Consider the following 18132-nt stretch of genomic DNA (forward strand, 5'->3'; position numbering starts at 1 on the left):
AAAGAAAGAAAGAAAGAAAGAAAGAAAGAAAGAAAGAAAGAAAGAAAGAAAGAAAGAAAGAAAGAAAGAAAGAAAGAAAGAAAGAAAGAAAGAAAGAAAGAAAGAAAGAAGAAAGAAAGAAAACCAAGGATTGTAGCCACAGAGATATTATTTAGGCACAGGTGGATCTGGAAGCTCTAATCCTGGCCTTTACATGTCTCAAGAATCTCTGCTGACTTTATTCTCAGACTCTCCACAAGACCAAAATAACCTCTTAGTGTCAACACCAGGATTAGAGCCCAAGGACACTAAAGAGAAGGCAACTAAGAATCTCAGATTGGGGGACCCTCTTTACCTGCAGCAGCTCTATTGGTGACCATTCACTGCGACACTGCAGATCTGAGACGAGCTCTTTCAGTAACTGGCTCTGCTGAACCAGTTCATCCTCAGCTTCAGCCAAGTCACCCAGTGTCTTCTTCTCTTCTTCCTCCAATTTCTGCAGTTCTCTTTGCTCCTCACTGTCCAGGATGTTTCTAAGCTGATTAAATTCTGTTTGTATCCTTTGTCTCTCAGTCTGTGCTTGATACTGCAAGGTTTGACAAGGGAGAGAAGTTTTGACTCTATCAGCCTTAAGGCCTACAGTGTAAGGAATTAGGAGCCAGGAAAATAAATATTTGTTCAAGGAATTCTAACCAGGAGGGGAGCAGAAGCAGGGGAGCAATTTTTGGAAAATATGTTTTGTTTTGTTTTTTAACTAGTATTTTCCCATCAGTGCAAACCAAAAAGACCTCAGACTGTCTTACCTAGGCCAACCCTGGGACAAACATAAAATCTGAGTAAGGTTAGGTGGTAGATAGCTGTACCAGCCATTCGTGCCTTCCTATATTACCGTGCTCTCAAATTTGAACTTTGAAAAATCGTGGTCCTTTTGCCCAGTGTCTTCCACTGGAGGTGTCAGAGCTTCACTAGAAATGAAAGACAGAATTCTCCAGCCTTTCTCACCACAAAAATCTGTCTTTGTGTTCAATTCCAAATATCTGTGTGTACTTGTAACATTTGTACTTACAATATGTGTACTTATAACATCCACTCTCCTGCTCCCACCCCCAACAGAGACTAGACAAGTAAGAGAACTAATCAAATGCTTCTGAATTCATTCAATGTCATCAAACAAAGAGGAAGGGGCTTCTTTGTGATTGAGATAGAAGATCCTGCCAAGATTCATATCTCAGAAATCCCTCAGAAAGAGTCTACCTTCCAAGAAGTCCTACCTTCCAAGAAGTTATCTCTTTTCTAATGTCAGCTCCCAACTTCTCAGCTTCCTGCTGCTCTTTCCCCAGCCTCTCCAGAGTCGCCTGGAGCTTCTCCTGAGAGAGAAGAATCACACCAAAGTCAAGACATGGGCTTTCTTGGCACCTGGGAATAAATAGGGAATAAGTCAGACTGATCTCAGAAGAGACCAATTCACAAGAGACTGTGATTTGAATCTGATGATTAGAATAGAATCTATGACATGGAAGAAAATCTGAGGAGGTGAATGTAGTCTTTATTTCTGGCTGATGGAAGTCACCATCCCCTTCCCAAGAGCAGTCTGATTTTCTTTCTACTTAGAGTAAATATTGACTCTGCTACGGCAAGGTAAATCTTCTCTTCTTTATTGAAAGTCTTTTCACATCTAATCCACGATGTTCAACAGCAACCATCCTGCCGAGAGAAGCAATGAGAGCTAATGTGTGAAAGAAATTCCCCATCCGCACAACGAAAAGGAAAAGAGGAAAACCTTTCGTCTTGGCCGAGAGTCTGTACTTTAGTCTCATCCTTTGTGTACATGCAAGAAACGCAAGAAAATGTCCTTCAGGCACAGGAAGGTGAGAATAGGGTAAGAGACATGTATGGAAGGAGATGATGAGGCTCAGTAAGTACTATGGTGCTGTGGTGAGTAAAGAAGGATGGAAAGGTGAGATTTTCCCATGAAATACTATCTTCTGCCTGTCTCTTGGTCTCTTACCTGGTACTCCTGGGCAACCTCCTCCACCAGGAATGTGTGGTGACCACGATGCTCCTGAGACCGCTCACAAAACCAACAAATGACTTTTCTATCCTCCTTACAGAAGAGCAGGAGTTTCTCTCCATGGTGCACACAGAGATTTCTCTTCTGCCCCTCCTCTGGGCTCAACTTGACTTCCCTGAGACTTTCCACTAGGTTGGCCACATGCTGATTAAGCCATAGGTTTTCACGTGAGTATTTAATACCACACACAGGACAGCTGTTTTCCCCTTCTGGGCCAATATCTGTCTCCTTGTTGCCAATAATGCAGGTTTGGCAGAAGCTGTGGCCACAGTCTAGACTCAAGGGCTCTGTCAAAAACTTCAGGCATATGGGACAAGTCACGGCCTCCTGTACGTTCCCCAGGAATTTTAAAGCCATAGCAGCTACTCCCCTGTCTTCTTCCTGTCTTGACTCCTGAGGCTCTTCTTGCTTAAAGGTTCCTGGATGGATGGGCAGATTAAAAGGGGACGGTTTAAGAATGGCACAAATAAAAAAGATGCTAATTGTGCAGACATTAAGGATTGGTCAAGGTTGAAATATTGAAGGAGACAAAAAAGAGAGGGGAAAAAAAGACCAGAAATGAAATTCAGTGGCTTGAGTAAGCCTGAGAGCTTTTGTTTTTCTTTCAGTTTGGAATGATCCACCCTTTGATATTTGCATGGCTTCCTCTTGTACATTAAACAATTCTCTTCTTACATGTCCTCTCATTGGAAGAGCCTAATATGACTAACTTAGCTACAGGACAACCACCAAAACATCACTCAGTGTACATTTGCTATCTTTTTTCTTATTACCACTATATAGATATCTTTCTTTAAGTATCCTACTCCTAAAATGTAATCCACATATAGATCAGGCAGTTTGTTTTTATTCACTGCTGTATCCCCAGAGCCAAGAACACAATATTTGATGAATACAAAAAGAACCTTCTCATTTCTCCATAGGTGATTAAATTTTTCTTTGTCGGTGTTTTATCTTTTCTTTACATTAGTTACCTGTTCTCCAATAAATGAGCTTTGGGACCACAGGAATGATTTCCAGTGAAGAAGTATTTACCTCATATATCTGTCCTACACAGAGTCCTCCCATGCAAACATACTGTGCTTCCTGTCTTATATACCTCTGCTAAGCTGAGTGAACCTGGCTGGTTTATGTCTTGTTTTCACATAAGTGGGAATGGCAAACCAAACTTGAAACTATTGCTGGTGGTCAATCAGAGGGCATATCAGAATGGTAGCACAGTGATGCTGATTCTTAGAACCTGGGTTCAATACGAACAAGGAACTATGGGGGGTGGGGAGGGGAGTTTTCAGTAGATATGAATGTCTTAATATTGTTCTAATGGATTGAAATTGTGCCTCCCACACAGATAATGTTCACCTGTGTGAATGTGACCTTATTTCCAAAGAAGGTTCTTTTTGTATTCGCAGATCTAATCAAGTCAAGGTAGGGTCATACTGGAATAGAATGGGCTCTAAACCCAATGACCAGTGTCCTTATAAGAAGAGAGAGCACACAAACATATGGGGAAGAAGACCATGTGACAATAGTAGCAGAGATTGGCGTAATGCTGCAACAAGGCAAGGAATGCTAAGGATCGCTGGAAACCACCAGAAACGAGGAGACATGGAACAGATGCTTCCTTAGAGCCTTTAGGAGAAACCAACTCTATCAAAGCTTTAGTTTTGAACTTTTGGCCTCCTGACCTATGAGGGAAAAAAGTCCTGCTGTTTTAAGCCATCTAATCTGTGGTGATTTGTTACAGCCCTAGGTTACTAATTAAATGAAAAGATTTGAAAGAGAAAGAAAGACCTGAGCAACTAACAAACTATACATCTTCCCCTTGCTCTAAAAAGAAAGGGTGGGGTTTGATCAAAGCTGTATGGAGATATACCTACGCCTAGAAATCTGCACATTTCTCCAATAATCCATGAAGTGAACCGGAGGAAGAAGAAGGGTTCCATAAATGTGGGTTGGTAGGTTCAACCCAGTCAATGGTACAGATACTGAAAATTGTCTAAAGTCCCCCTGGCAGCAGTGACGACTGGTTAGATCAGGCTCTGATGACTAGCTAGACCAGGAGTTTACATAGTATGATAACGTCCAGTCATGCTTATAACTGAAGATATAAGCCAGCCATAGGTGTGAGGTTCTCTGTTATTTTTATTCTATGCAGTATCCAGCCAATGCTGAGAAACACCAAGAGCCTGCAGAGGAGAGAGAAGTAGAACATGCTTTCTACCACAGGGGGGCTGCCAAGAGTTGATGTCAAAAACAGCTGCCACCATAATAACCACAGAAGGAGAAAAGTGAAGAAGAGGCAGAGCCCCACACATGGGCAATGACCCCACCAATGCCCAAGAGTGACCCAAGAGCCCAGCAGCAGTCAGGGAAGTACTGAAGGGAACACAAGTAGCACCTGCCTGATAGAACTCCCAGCTCAGCTGGCTATCCTACATGTCAGACAATTGTATCCCACGATTCAGTCTTCTCCTAACATCTGGACTCATGTTAATACAAACTCTATGACTCTCTGCAGGTTAGATAATAAAATAAAAGTGTCTCCTGGAAGTAAAGTGCAGGAAGGATATCTCTTCATGTTTCAGACAACACCTTAGATACTTTCCTTGGTTTCTTGGGTCAGAAACTGGCAATAGGGGGAGTAGGACCTGTTTTATGGCATCCAGACACCTGGGGAACTAAGAAATAGCATAACTCCCCCATTCCCCGCTTTGCTCTATGCTCAGAGTCCGTCCTTCAATCGCCCCTTAAGGTCCAGAGCTAAATCTGTTTCACATTAATGACCCTTTCCCTGAGAGCTCTAGCAAGGCTTTTTTAAAATTAAAAAAAAAAATTTTTTTTAACCAGGCACTACAGATCCCTCACCCTAATTCAACTTTTTAAAAATGTTACCCCATGATATTAGTCACCTTCTTGTATATTATATCAATTATTTATTGTTTGGTTATAATTTCTTCCCAACTAGAATGTAAGCTCTTATATGTATGTAACATGTCTTTACGTTGAATGGATATTCATTGCATTTTTTCACACCAGCAGCCTGCTTTAGTTCCTATAAATTAAATTTTAAAAATAAATAAAGAAATCCATTTTATCCTATGTATTGGGCCTTGTTCTTGACCCTAGGAAGAGAATCAATATCTGGGCAGAAATGGACCCTCTCCAGGATTAAGGCATAGACTCCCAGGAAGGCAGTAACAGTGACTTCTAAAAAGTGGGAGTATAGGACAGAATGGGCATGTGTTGGAATGTGACATATCAATCTGTGCAAATTGCTCACAAGTGAACTTAGGATGGGACATGTCAACTGGTGGAGCAAACTTTTAGGCCAAGACCATTGAATCTATGGGCTCCTTCTAAGCAATAATCAACCTCTATTAATTAGTTTTGAACAAAGAAAAACAGTAAGCAATCAATGCAAATGTGTGTTTAAGAGCTCTAAGGCAGGTGAGGATACCACAGTCAACGGGCCGTAAGAGTGAGAGTAAGCAGGTCTCCTCAGGGAAGTGCAGTAGCTTCCTGGAACTCTGGACCACACAGGATAAAAGGCAGCCTCAGAGGTAGGCAGTGGTCATGTCACCCCACCTGCTGTCTTCAGGCAGGCCAACAGTGGAGGGAGGATATGTCAGAATGGCCCCTTGGTGGTTACCAGGAGGGGAGTGAAAGGATCAGCTTCAAAATTACCCTTGGCCAAGCGCCCAACACTCCATTCTATCCAATGCCCCATCCTGGGAGTTTGGGCTTTCACACATTTGGAAAACATGAAGCTCTTTTACCAGCTTTTCTTCTGAGGGAGTGGAGATGGGTAGAAGAGAGGAGAGTTTGTGTTCATCTAGTTGAGAGGGGGATTCCAGTGCCCCTTAGCAGGGTAGACAATCAAAACTACAGAATAGGAAAGGGATGGGGGTAAACTCAGCCTGGAAAAATAAGGCCCCCTCACGAAACAAACAAGGCCCTCTGCCTCTTTAACACTCTTTTCTTTCAAGGCCCTCCCTCTCCAGACTCAAGGCTGCCAGCTGTCTGCCCTCAGAGCAGAAAGCCTGCAAACTGGCTTCCCTTCAGAGCATGTCTGAGCTACAAACTAAACTCACCAATTTCACCAAGTACTTTCCTCCCGGAGTCTCCTACCCGCTGCCCCCCATAAACCTCCCCACACACCTTCAGGCCCCAGCGGAGATGTCTTGACTCCCGGTTTAAGTGGCAAAGAAAAGCGGGGGCAGGTATAGTCAGGATTCATTCTTCAAGCCGGGGCTCGGGCTGAGTGAAGTAGTTCCTCCTGAGGAACTAGCAGAGAAATGAAAGTGAAATTCTTGGGGCTGGCAGGAAAAGGAAAGGGGACGGAACTTCTGAGACAAATGGGCGGCCGTCCTTTAGGGCCAATGCAGAGAAAGTAATGCTTTAACACAAGGTTCTAGAATCGTGAATTTATAGCTTCTCGGCCTTTTGGCTAATATCAAGTGTAGAAACGTTGGGATAGGGAGGGAGCCCTTGGCGAAGTCGGACAGTTTGGGTTGTCGTAACTAGTGGGATGCTGCTGCCATCTAGTGGATTAAGGCCGCTGGTACAATGCCCAGGACAACTCCCACAACAGTTAACCAGTCCAATCTTCTACCATAACAACACGTAATATGGTTAAAGTAGAAAATAATAGCCACTTTTGGAAAATCATCTTAGGGTATCATGAGTTCCTCCAGTGCATCACTCTCAGCTGAGCTGTGCTTCTGGGAAGCAGGAATGGCCTAGATGGAAGGATAAGCAAGTTTGATGTATTCAGGAATTTGCAGATGGTTCCACGAATTGTGCTTGGAGCTCTAGGTAAAGAGAAGAGAGGTCACAAGAGGTAAGGAAGAGTCACATCACCCAGACACATCTATCCAGGCAGAGAGCGAACTGGGAATAATCTGGAGGATCATGACGACCACTAAGGAGACACCAGAGCAGGAATAAAGATGCAGCTTTCCCGGATCCCTCCAGCTTGGCTCTCGATCTCCCCCAAACGCTCCGCCTCCCCCCAGGAGGGCCAGGCAGGGCTCTCTTCTCGGTGAGCCTCTTCTTGCGGAAATGATTCGGAAGCCTGGGTCTCCACAAGTATCAGTATGCATGAGGCCCTATGGACATGGAAGATAATTTCGTACACCCTTTAATTTTTATTTTATTTTATTATGAAGATTTTCTATTTTTTTTTAAATATTACATCCCCCCACAGAACTACTTTACAGATATTCTAAAGCTTATTAGTATAAAACTGTGCAATATTTTTAAATATTGTAATTACTTGTAATGAACTACTTGTCATTCAGTTTTGTTAGTTGTTTGTGCTGCCTTTTGCCTCATTTAATTGTGCAAAATGACCACTTACTCCTTCCACTGAAATTTGTTTTGGTATGTTTTATATGTTATTATATTCATTCAAGAAGCAAGTCTCTCTGTATAAGGGAAGACAGCAATCTGGATACAGAAAAGAGCTGGGATAATTCCCCTAAACTGAAATCCTTGGCCCAGCTTTAGAGAAGACCACGTGCTGCTGCAGTTTGCCTCCACTTGTGACACCAGCCAGTGGTGGCGTGAGAGTGAATGACTCAGAAGGGAAGGAGTAGACTCAGGGCAGGAGGATACTGCTGATAGGGCCAGCTAGCACAGCACAGTGTAGCTTGAGCTTTCTGAATGCAGCTCCAGCCCATCAGTCAGTAAAGAAGACCTGAATGTTTTGTACTCAGCGGTGCCAAGTGGCACATTTACTGAATGAAGAGGAAAATCTGAGGCCTCTGAGAACACATGAGGCCTACAAATGCTGCCCACGAAGCATCAACGGTTTACTTTAGCTTTCGCCATATGCATTCAACAACAAAAATGTACTCATATTCCACATTGAATACAAATATTCTAAAATTGTATGAGTTGGTAAAGATGATCATTTGGCATGATAGCAAGATAATTAACATTTATTTATCAACCATGAGGTATTCCCGCCCCTCCCCCCGTGCCCATACACACAAAAATTGAAGATAATATGAGCTTTGTTATTAAGTCTCCAGTATGCTCAAGAAAACTTAAAACACTTAGGATGTAGAACTGTACCTGTAGAGTCTCAGTGGCAAAACGACCCCGAGGAGAAAAACAACTCCCCCTCTTCCTACCCTAGGGAGACCAGATGAGAGTCGTCTGAACTGGGAAGTTGCATAGCTTGGGAGAGGCACTGTAGAGAGGGAAGAGTTGAGGGTGCTGAGATTAAAAAAAGAAGAAGAAAAAAAACCCAGATGTGGGGCTGGAGTCAGACTTAAGAGATAGCCCAGCATCATCCTCAGGCTAATGGAAGATCATGAAACTCTCATACAATAAGGATCTCCGGTTCCCAGGGCAAAAAAATTTGTGGTCACCATCTGGTGATAGCTCTAGGTATTACTGCCTGCTCATTTTCCATGGACATCGTACAGACTGAAGGCTCCTTATGCTCTGAGATCCTCCTGAGCCCACACAAACTTTCAACTGTGAACAGTACATCCCTAAATACGACCCAGCACAATCCAAAAGTCCCAGAAATACAAGATGGCATGATTGCCACATACACTGTCAGAGATGATGGGAAGGGAAAGCCCTAGAACTGATTCCTAGGTGGTGAGAACCCACACTTGTATTGAAACTGGGGGTCCTTATTATTTTGATTAAATTTAGTTTTCAATCCTGGCTCTAGAAATCATAGCTTGCTCTCTCTGTCTCTCTCTTCTTCCCTCCTCCTCCACTTCCTCCTCAGAGACCTAGGCTCTCCTCCCCACCTCCCCGCCCCCGCCCCATAATCAGCAACCCCCAAGGCAGTATAAGACTAGCTCTGACCTGACTGATGATCAGATTTGACTAATGGTCACACAGTCTGGACCTCTGGCAGGCTAAAGATAGTATCTTGACCTAAGTTATAGTTCAGGTGCTGAGCTCTAAGGTGGAAAGATCCCAGGCTATTTTCCAATGAGACCAGACAGAGGGACTCTGAAAAGGCTTCAGAACTGTCCTTAAGACCTGAAGAAATGATTTATTCTTACCTTACTTCCAACGAATCAGCTTCAGTCTTTAAAAATTGAATGCAACTGACAGGTTTCATAGTCTTATTAGCAGAGGGCACCATTTCTTGGGCCAGGAGGCTCTCTGTTAAAGAGATGATGACCCTTAAGTGTACAGACCTCTTTGTTTGTGTTTGCTATTTCAAGTCTTTTTTTTCTTCTTCTTCTTCTGTAACCATCTTCATCTGGGGGACTGAGAATTTCAGAGGATGAAAGACCTGGATATCCCTGAAGAAATTACCTGTCAGTAATTCAAGAGCATGCAGGATGTTCTTAGTGTTAAAGAAAAAAACACCACAGGTTAAAAATAGCATCATTTATGCTAAAAGCCCATGATACCAAACCTAGACTTAATACTTAATCTAACTGCAGATTGATCCTCTCCCAGAAACATAATCTTAATCAACCAGCATGGAATTTTCTGGTCAGGCACTAGTAAGGTAATCTGTAACATGGGCTCTCTCCATCCCACATGGAAAGAAGAAGCCATCTGCATTGATAAAAACCTTTCTGTTCTCTTCCTCCGAATAAAGGTGTCCAGGCCCTCAAATAATCCTTCTTTTTTCCTTTTGTTAGTAGCTTCCTTGTCCCCTGACCCGCCTTTCTATAAAAATCTCCCATTTTGTGCAACCCCTCAGAGCACCATTCTAGTTGCTAAATGGGATGCTGCTTGATTCATAAATTGTTTGATAAAACGAATTAGATCTTTAAATTTGCTTAGTTTGAATTTTGTTTTTCAACACTAGTGAGCCAGAGCCTCATTGTAGCAATGGGGTGACCAGAATGCAGAGATCAAAGGGAAATGGATAGACATTGATTCCATTTCCATGGACAAGTGCTAAAGTTAGGGTGGGGGGCATCAACACATAGAGACTGAATGTGCCTGATTGAAAATCCCACCCCCTACCAAAGGTCACCAGGAGATAAGGGAATGAAAAATTCCTGGCAAAGAAGAGACCAGAGCAGAAACTGCTGCTTTGTCAAACAGTCCATTAATTCTGTCTCAGTTCAGACGTAGGTAAGGGATAGTTGGCAATAAAAATGCCCAAAGAACCGGGATATCACCTAGTTTGGCGGCACCGTTTGACTTTCTGTCCATGTGTGGACACAGAACAGGCCTGAGTTTGTTTCTGACTGGAAAGAGTGGGGCTGACCTACACTGCTTGCTGATGAGGGAGCCCATCCCAGCACTGCTGAGTCTTCTATTGCCATATCCTAAGGTGGACAAGCAACCTGAAAAATGGAGACTTAGCCAGGGAAACAGAGAAAAGGGTTTTTGGTGAAAGAGAATTTCTGCAGAAGTAGTGTTGCAGGATTCTCAAACAGAGAGACAGGACGCCAAGGATGTAAGCAAGAAGCAGTGTTTATGATGCCGGCACTGACTCAGCAGATTCTTATCCAAAGGTTGAGCCCCATTGTAACATAACAGGCAGTTTTATGTAGTCTTGTTATTCCTACACAGCTACAAATATAAGGAAGAACATTAATTGGTTGGCAAGCCATGAAACAACTGATGTTAGCTGGAGAGTCCTTGAGGTGGGGTAGAGGGCAGTCAGGAATGAACTTGTTCTGAAGAGGAATTTTCACTCAAAAGGCTAATCAGTTCTTTGTTCTGCTTCTGTAGATATGCTTGCTGCAGAGGTTTTACTTGAAATTAACTAAAGACTCATCTTGGCTTTTGCTTGGTCTGTCTAAGCAACAAATGTTAACTGCCTGTACCTCTAGCAACTCTCCTGCTTTGTAACTCTTTGTACCTGCTTGCAACCCATAGCAACTCCCACACTTTGTAAGCGTCTGAGGACAAATTAACCAAATAAATTCTATATAAGCAATGTTGCAACTGAGCTCCAGGCCAGATCTTCAGAGAGCTAGCTCTTCTGGGACCGCTGGCTTAATAAGCCTGAGTTCTCATCTCTCTGAGTGATGCTGGATTTTTCGCTGGTCTTATTTTTGCAACTTTTCTGCAACATTTCCAGTGGGAAATAGCCCGGCAGGGTCAGCCTGCCACAGCAGAACATCAGAGAGTGCCAGTTTTAGTTCTAACATGTAAGAACTTGAAACTCATTAACCTCTTTACAAGAAAAAAACTGAACTAAACATTGTCAGGGCCAAGGTAAATTTTCTCTTACCCCCTTAGTTCTTCAGGCTGGTCAAATAATTCAAATGACATACAGCAGATTACCAGGAGAAAATAAAATTTTAATTCGTGTGCAGGGAGTATTTATTTAAGCATGGAAATTCCAAAGACAGTGAGGCAAAATGAGATATATGTTATTTTAGAACAAAGAGTGGGATGTAAGCAATTCACAGGTAGATGATAAAGAGCAAACAATTCGGCAATAAAATTTTTTGCAGGAACACCCACAAATGACATGCTTGGATCCTCCCTCTCGGCCACACTTAATTCACTGTCTTCAAGTGAATATGCTAATTCCCTTCCAGAAGCAGGTTTTTCAATCTGAATCTCTTTAGGCAGGTAAGGAAGAGGTAAAAACAAAAAACCAAAAATACAACTACAAAAAAATTGCTTCTGAGTTTGTTAGGCTTTGATTGTTTTCAGCTGGAAATAATCTTTATTCCAAGATGGCACATTCTGGGGAAATTTGCTCCAGACTCCCAAAACATCATGACTTTCCTTGGACCCATTAGAGGATGAAGGTCACAGGACAAACCTCTATCTGGAAATCTAGAGATAGATATGTAAATACAGAGAATAGCAGCCTGCACCTACTTACCTGGAGAAAAAGTTGCAAGAGCCTTAAACAGGAAGGAGCATTAAAATGGTAATTTCGACAAAAGCTGGAGGCTAAGCATAGACTAGACTAACTTTAGAAATTGAGAGAAAGAGCCTTAGGGGACCAGCACGCATTCTTGGAATTTACTTCTGAAATCTAAATCGAGTTTCCCTTAATGAGAAGCTAAGAAAAAACAATCTTCTTTCTTTTTGGCAGAGGGAGGGTAAAAGAAGCATTTTGAAATACGCCCAGAACATTCCCTATAACAAAGGACTTCTACCCATTGGAAAAGACTTGACCAGAGTCTTAGTTCAACTAGGGAGAACATTTACCTAAGTCCATGCCCTCTAGCCTATCTCACCTAAGGGAAGGTGAACTAAGAAACACTTGTGAAAGTCACCACCTGGGACAAAGTAATCGCCAGAACAAGCAGACAAAAAATCAATAAGGATATAGAAGACTAGAACAATATCACCAAACAACATATTTATTGATCACTCCACCTCAGAATGACAGAATACACATTCTTTTCAAGTGTACATGAAACATTTACCAATATAGATCATTTTCTGGATGACAAAGCGAGTCTCGATAATCTTAATAAAGATTCAAGGATATAAGTATGTACTGGAATCATAACAAAATTAAATTAGAAATTAATAATAAATATACAGGTAGTCCCGAAATATTTGGAACACAAAACAACACGATACAATTTTAAATAACCTAATCATTAAAGAAAAAAATCCAAAGGAGAATTAGAAAATATCTTGAAAAGAATGAAAATGAAAACATATCAAAATTTCGAGATAGTTAAAGCAGTAGAATGAAATGTATAGCTCTAGTGCACTATTAGAAAGACCTGAAATCAATGACCTCATCTTCCACCATAAAGAAAAATAAATTACAAGATGGGTAACTGAAATACAAAGCAGCAGAGAAAATAAATAAATAAATAAAGAGCAGATAGCAAATTAGCAAACAAAAATAACTGAGAAAATCAATAAAACCAAAAGCAGATTCTTTAAGAGTATCAATTAGATTAATAAACCTCTAGTCAGATCAAGAAAAAAAGAGAAAACATAAAACTTACCAATATCAAGAATGAGAGAAATGATATCATTACAAATTCTGTTGTGACCGAAATAACCAGGCCCAACTCGAGTGCTCTAGTCCAAGAGACAGTTTATTAGCCAGCGGCTGTCCTTGCAAAGGAGCAGCCCCGAGACGCGGGGGCACAAAGGTTTTAAGCCCTCGATCCCATCCCCCACATCCTTAATCTTTACACAAAAGACTATATCTCCTCCATTCATTAACTGATAACTAAGAGGTGGGTAGGCAAGCAGGGGTACAGAAGCAGAATGCGTCATTGTTAAAATATTTTGTACCTATAGGCAGTGATCCGGCCAGTAAATCCCTTTAGTTAATAAATTTTTAGCAGATAACTAACTAGAAGTGAGACATGGCGGTTAGCATGTACCATGTCTTATCCTTAACCTATTGTTTCTAAAGGTGAGGTCACTACAATTCTACAGATACTAAAAGATTAATAATTATTATAAATAATTTTATGCTAATAAATTAGATAACTTAGATCAGGGTTTTGCAAACTATGCCATACATGCCAAATTTGGCTTGCCACTTGTTTTTGTATATCAGATTTTATTGAAACAAAGTCACACTCACGTGTTTACCTTTTGTCTGTGGCTGCAACAGAGAGACAATATGGCCCACAAAGCCTAAAATACTATCTGGTCCTTTACAGAAAAGGTTTGCTGATATCTGACAGATGAAATAGAAAAGGTACAAGCCACCAAAATTCACTTGAGAATAATAGGTAACCCGAAGAGCCATAAATATATATATATATTAAAGAAATTGAATTAGGAGTTAAAAACATTCCCACAATAAAATGTCAAATCCAGATGGTTTCATTGAGGAATTCTGCCAAACTCTTATGAGAAAATAATGACAAATCTATGCAAATGCTTCCATAAAATTAAAGAGGCGCAAATACTGAACAACTCATTCTATAAGACCAGCATTATTCTGATACCAAAATCAGACGAAGACATTCAAGAAAAACAAAACAAAGAAACAAGAAACTAAACTATTCCTCATGAACACAGATGAAAAATAGTTAAAAAAACTTTAGCAATTAAATCTAACAATATATAGAAAGGATAACGCACCTTGACTAAGGGGTTTATCCCAAGGATGAAAGGTTGGTTTAAAATTTGAAAATCAACTAATGCAATGCACCACATTAACAACCAATAAAAGAAAAATGTGATTGTCTCAGTGGATACAAGTGACATAATCGTCTGTGTATAAAATCCTAAGAAAGCTTTAAAAACAACTAAAACTAATAAATGAGTATAGAATGATTTTAATATATAAGATCAGTATACAAACTTAAATGTATTTCTATAAAATTTCAATGAATAATTAGAAATTGGAAAAATGACTTACAATAGAATCAGAATATAAAATGGATAAATATGACAGAAATGTACAAGATCCACTCATTGAAGACCATAAAATATTAAAGAAGAAAAAAAACCAAATAAGTGGAAAAAATATACAGTTCATGGACCAGAAGACTAAATATTGTCAGTGCTCACCAAAATTGATCTATAGAATCACTGCAATCACAATCAATATTATAGCAGACTATTATTTAGAAATTAATAAGATGATTCTAACTTCCATATGAATGTAAAAGACCTAGACTAAGCAAAGCAAATTTGAAAAAGAACAATGTTAGAAAATGTAAACTATCTAATTTCAAGATCTATTATGAATCAATACAGTAATCAATACATATAATATTGATGCCAAGATTGACAAGTAGATGAATGAAAAATTGAGTCTAGAAGTAGACTCACACATATAGGATCAATTGAGACATCACAAAGGTACAAAGCCAATTCAGTGGAGAAAGAATTCTCTTTTCAACAAATGGTGCTGGAACAATTGGATCCATAAACAGAACTGGATTTTGATCCATACCTTGCACTATTTAAGAAAAACAATCTTAAAGTGGGTTATAGACTTCATGTAAAACCTAAAATTATAATATGTCTAGAAGAAAACTAAGGAACAATTTCTCATTACCCTTGGTTAGGAAAGAGTTCTTAGATAAAACATCAAAAGTATGATTCATAATAGAAAAACTTGCTAAGTTGGATGTCATCAAAATTAAGAACTGCTCTTTGAAAAACTGTTAAGAGAATGGAAAGACAAGCCAAATCTTGGGAGAAGATATTTGCAAGTCAGTAATATAATGAGGGACTTGTATCAAGAATGTATAAAAAACACTTTCAAAACTCAATAACAACAAAATAAGTAATCCAATTTTTAAAAAAGAGCGAACAATTTGAAGAGACCCTTCCACATAGATATGTAGATGTCAAACACATGCACACACGAAAGCAGCTCGATATCTTTAGTAAAGCCACAGTTAAATACCTCACTACATATCTATTAGAATGTTTAAAATTAAAGACAAACCAAACTAAGTCATGGTCAGTATGTAGAGCAACTGAAATCAGATGTAAAATGGTACCATCACTTTAGAAAACAGTTTGACAGCTTCAAAAAAATTACCCTTATATCTACCATATAACTCATATATTTTACTGCTAGGTGTTTAGCCAAGAAATGAAAGCATGTTTATTGGAAGACTTTTACAAGAAATGTTCATTAGAGCTATTTGCATCAACAGGTGAATGGATAAGTTGTTACATACAATATAATTGTGTTAATATAATGATCCATGGAATACTATTTGGCAATAAAAAAGAAAAAGGATCTTTATATAAGCAACAATCTGGAGAATGAAAGAAACCAGACAGTAATGCTGAATGATTACATTTATAGGAAACTCTAGAAAATGCAAACTATGATGAGAGAAAGAACAGTGGCTCCTAAGGGATGGGGGTGAGGTGAGTAGAGACAAAGGGAGGGATTACAAAGGGGCAGGAGGATACTTTTGAAGAGGGTAGATATCTTGATTGTCTTCGTGATGGTTTCACAAGTCAAAACTTATCAAACTGCACACTTTAAATATGTGTAATTTACTCTATCTCAGTTACATCACAATAAAGATGTTTAAAAAGCCCTCCTCTCCAAAAAAAAAAAAAAAAAAGTCTTTAAATTAGAATCAAATGTAAACGCCAGCTCTAGAAAGCACAGATTGCTGGGAAACGTTAGGATACCTATACCATTTCTCTAAAATCCTGGCAACAGAATTACCTTCTTGTTTCTTCCTTATGACCTTTAGGCTACATGATGGAATAAACATAGCCCAGAAAAACAATGTGAGATCCTGTCTCCGGTAACGAGGAAGAGGAGCTCTTTCTGCTGTCTTGTCCAGGCCACTAGGTTGCCATCGAAATCTTCATTTTCCTTTTCTTGAAATTGAGTTTTACATAATTGCACGTTGCTAGACATTTTTAGTCTTCCTTGTAGTTAGATGTAGCCACATGGCTGTTCTCAGCAACAGAAAAGTGAGCAGAAATTATGAATCCTACATATGAACTAAAGGCTTACAAAGCAAACTGTCTCCCCAGTTTTCTTTACCCTTCTGCTGTCCTGATGCTGACAATGATGTCTTAGGGGATGGTAGAGCCACAGAAAGAAAGCTTGATGCTTGAATCCACTCATCCACTAGCTACACTCATGTTAGAGTTTTACATGAACAATACCTTTAGGATTTGATCCACTGTATGTTTTTGTATTTATTTTTCATAGCAGTTTAGCCTACTGCATCATAACAAAAATGTTATGGCCAGTAGGCCTCTGCCCAAACCCTCCAGGAGAAAGACAGGGCTGTAAACTCATTCTATGATCCTAATAATCCTCCTCAAATCTCACCTAGAGAATTCCAGAAAGCACTTTGATTTCCCTATTATCTAAGGCCATTCACTGGATATCTCCATAGGGAGATAACAGCTGGGCTAACTCCTTTAGCCTGGAACCTATTACGTGGGAAAATAAGTAGTAAGGAAGCACTTACACAGATTTTCTCATCCCCCAACTTCCACCAGCTTTATGGGCACTAGTTTGCCTGCTCTGTCTTCTTTCATATTTCTTCCAGTTGAAGTTCAGATCAGTATGAGGAATGTGGATTTAGCTTCTGGTCTCTCAAAAATCTGACCTCCCAAATGAAACTCTACTTCAGAGCAAACCAGTATGGGCTTTTACTGTAACCTGCGCATTTCACCACAGGTACTAGAGTTGAGCCCTGAAGTGGAACTAGTGTTTCCTCAAACCATGAAGGAACTTCAAATGTCCAACAGACTGAGGGATAAAGACAGGGACCAGACTAGGTAGAGTCATATTCTCTGGCCATGACCTCTTCCTGTGATCTTCCAAACTGTGTATTTCTAAATAGTCTTAGATCCTCTTTTTTCTGTCATTATCTTCTACAAAAATGCCTTAGAGAGGTAGGGGGTCTGTGTGGAGATGAGCATATCTGCATTATACTAGGGCCTCTGAGGGATAGAAACTGCATTACAGCAAGAGCAGTTTAATAGACATGTAACGTGAGCCACATTATGTAATTAAAAATTTTCTAGTATCTACATCAAAAACAGTAAAACAGGTGAAGTCATATATAAATATATAATAGATTTAAAGCTGGTGTGCATTTTACACTTATAGCACATCTCAATTCAGACTAGTCACATCTGAAATGCTCAGCAGCCACTAGTGCCTTCTTAGCTACTGTATTGGACAGCCAGCTCTCGTCAATTCCTTGATATTTGTCGACACCCTCACATCTACTTCATAATTTCTTTCACGGTTAGCTCAAAAAGCATATAGCACCTCTCTACCGAAGTCCCAGATGCTCACTTATCAGCTTTTCACGTTGGAGCATAAAGAAAAGGGAATGTGGAGAAACTGAAAGAAATCATTCTCTTCTTTAAAAAAATCTATATTGGATTGGTCATTTTCCTCTTCTCCGCTTTTTTTATTTCAACGCATTTGGAAGATTTTTTTGTTTCAACTTCTCAATTGCTACTCTTAAATTAAGGTTGTTGTGAAAACTGAAGTTAGAATCTTTCTTTAATTTGAATTTAAAGTCACCAAAATTAACATAATAATGGGTTTTAGCAATCAACTTTATATACTTACACAAAAATACAGCAATTTCTTTGCTCATTTATTGCATTTTATAAAACCTAACAATGATGTTACAAGAATGTGAAATTACAGGTCAATTTCTTTCATAAACAGAGATAAGAACAAAATCTAAATCATGTACTAGCAAAAACAAATGCAGTATTGT

The 18132-nt window shown here is 39.8% G+C and overlaps 1 protein-coding gene across 1 annotated transcript in view; it reads right to left on the reverse strand.

Annotated features, from left to right (window-relative positions):
* Nucleotides 1–6416, reverse strand: part of TRIM34 (tripartite motif containing 34) — an 11868-nt gene extending 5452 nt beyond the window's left edge. The window contains exons 1-4 of the mRNA XM_039847882.1: nucleotides 6209–6416; nucleotides 1988–2469; nucleotides 1251–1346; nucleotides 335–565 (exon numbers count right to left, since the gene is read on the reverse strand). Of these exons, the coding sequence (XP_039703816.1) occupies nucleotides 335–565; nucleotides 1251–1346; nucleotides 1988–2469; nucleotides 6209–6287 (888 nt within the window). The 5' untranslated portion in view covers nucleotides 6288–6416. The remainder of the gene's footprint in view (nucleotides 1–334; nucleotides 566–1250; nucleotides 1347–1987; nucleotides 2470–6208) is intronic.
* Nucleotides 6417–18132: the final 11716 nt, after the last annotated feature.

Source organism: Pteropus medius, unplaced genomic scaffold (genome assembly GCF_902729225.1).
Source record: "Pteropus medius unplaced genomic scaffold, Ma_sr-lr_union100, whole genome shotgun sequence".
Lineage (NCBI taxonomy): Eukaryota > Metazoa > Chordata > Mammalia > Chiroptera > Pteropodidae > Pteropus > Pteropus medius.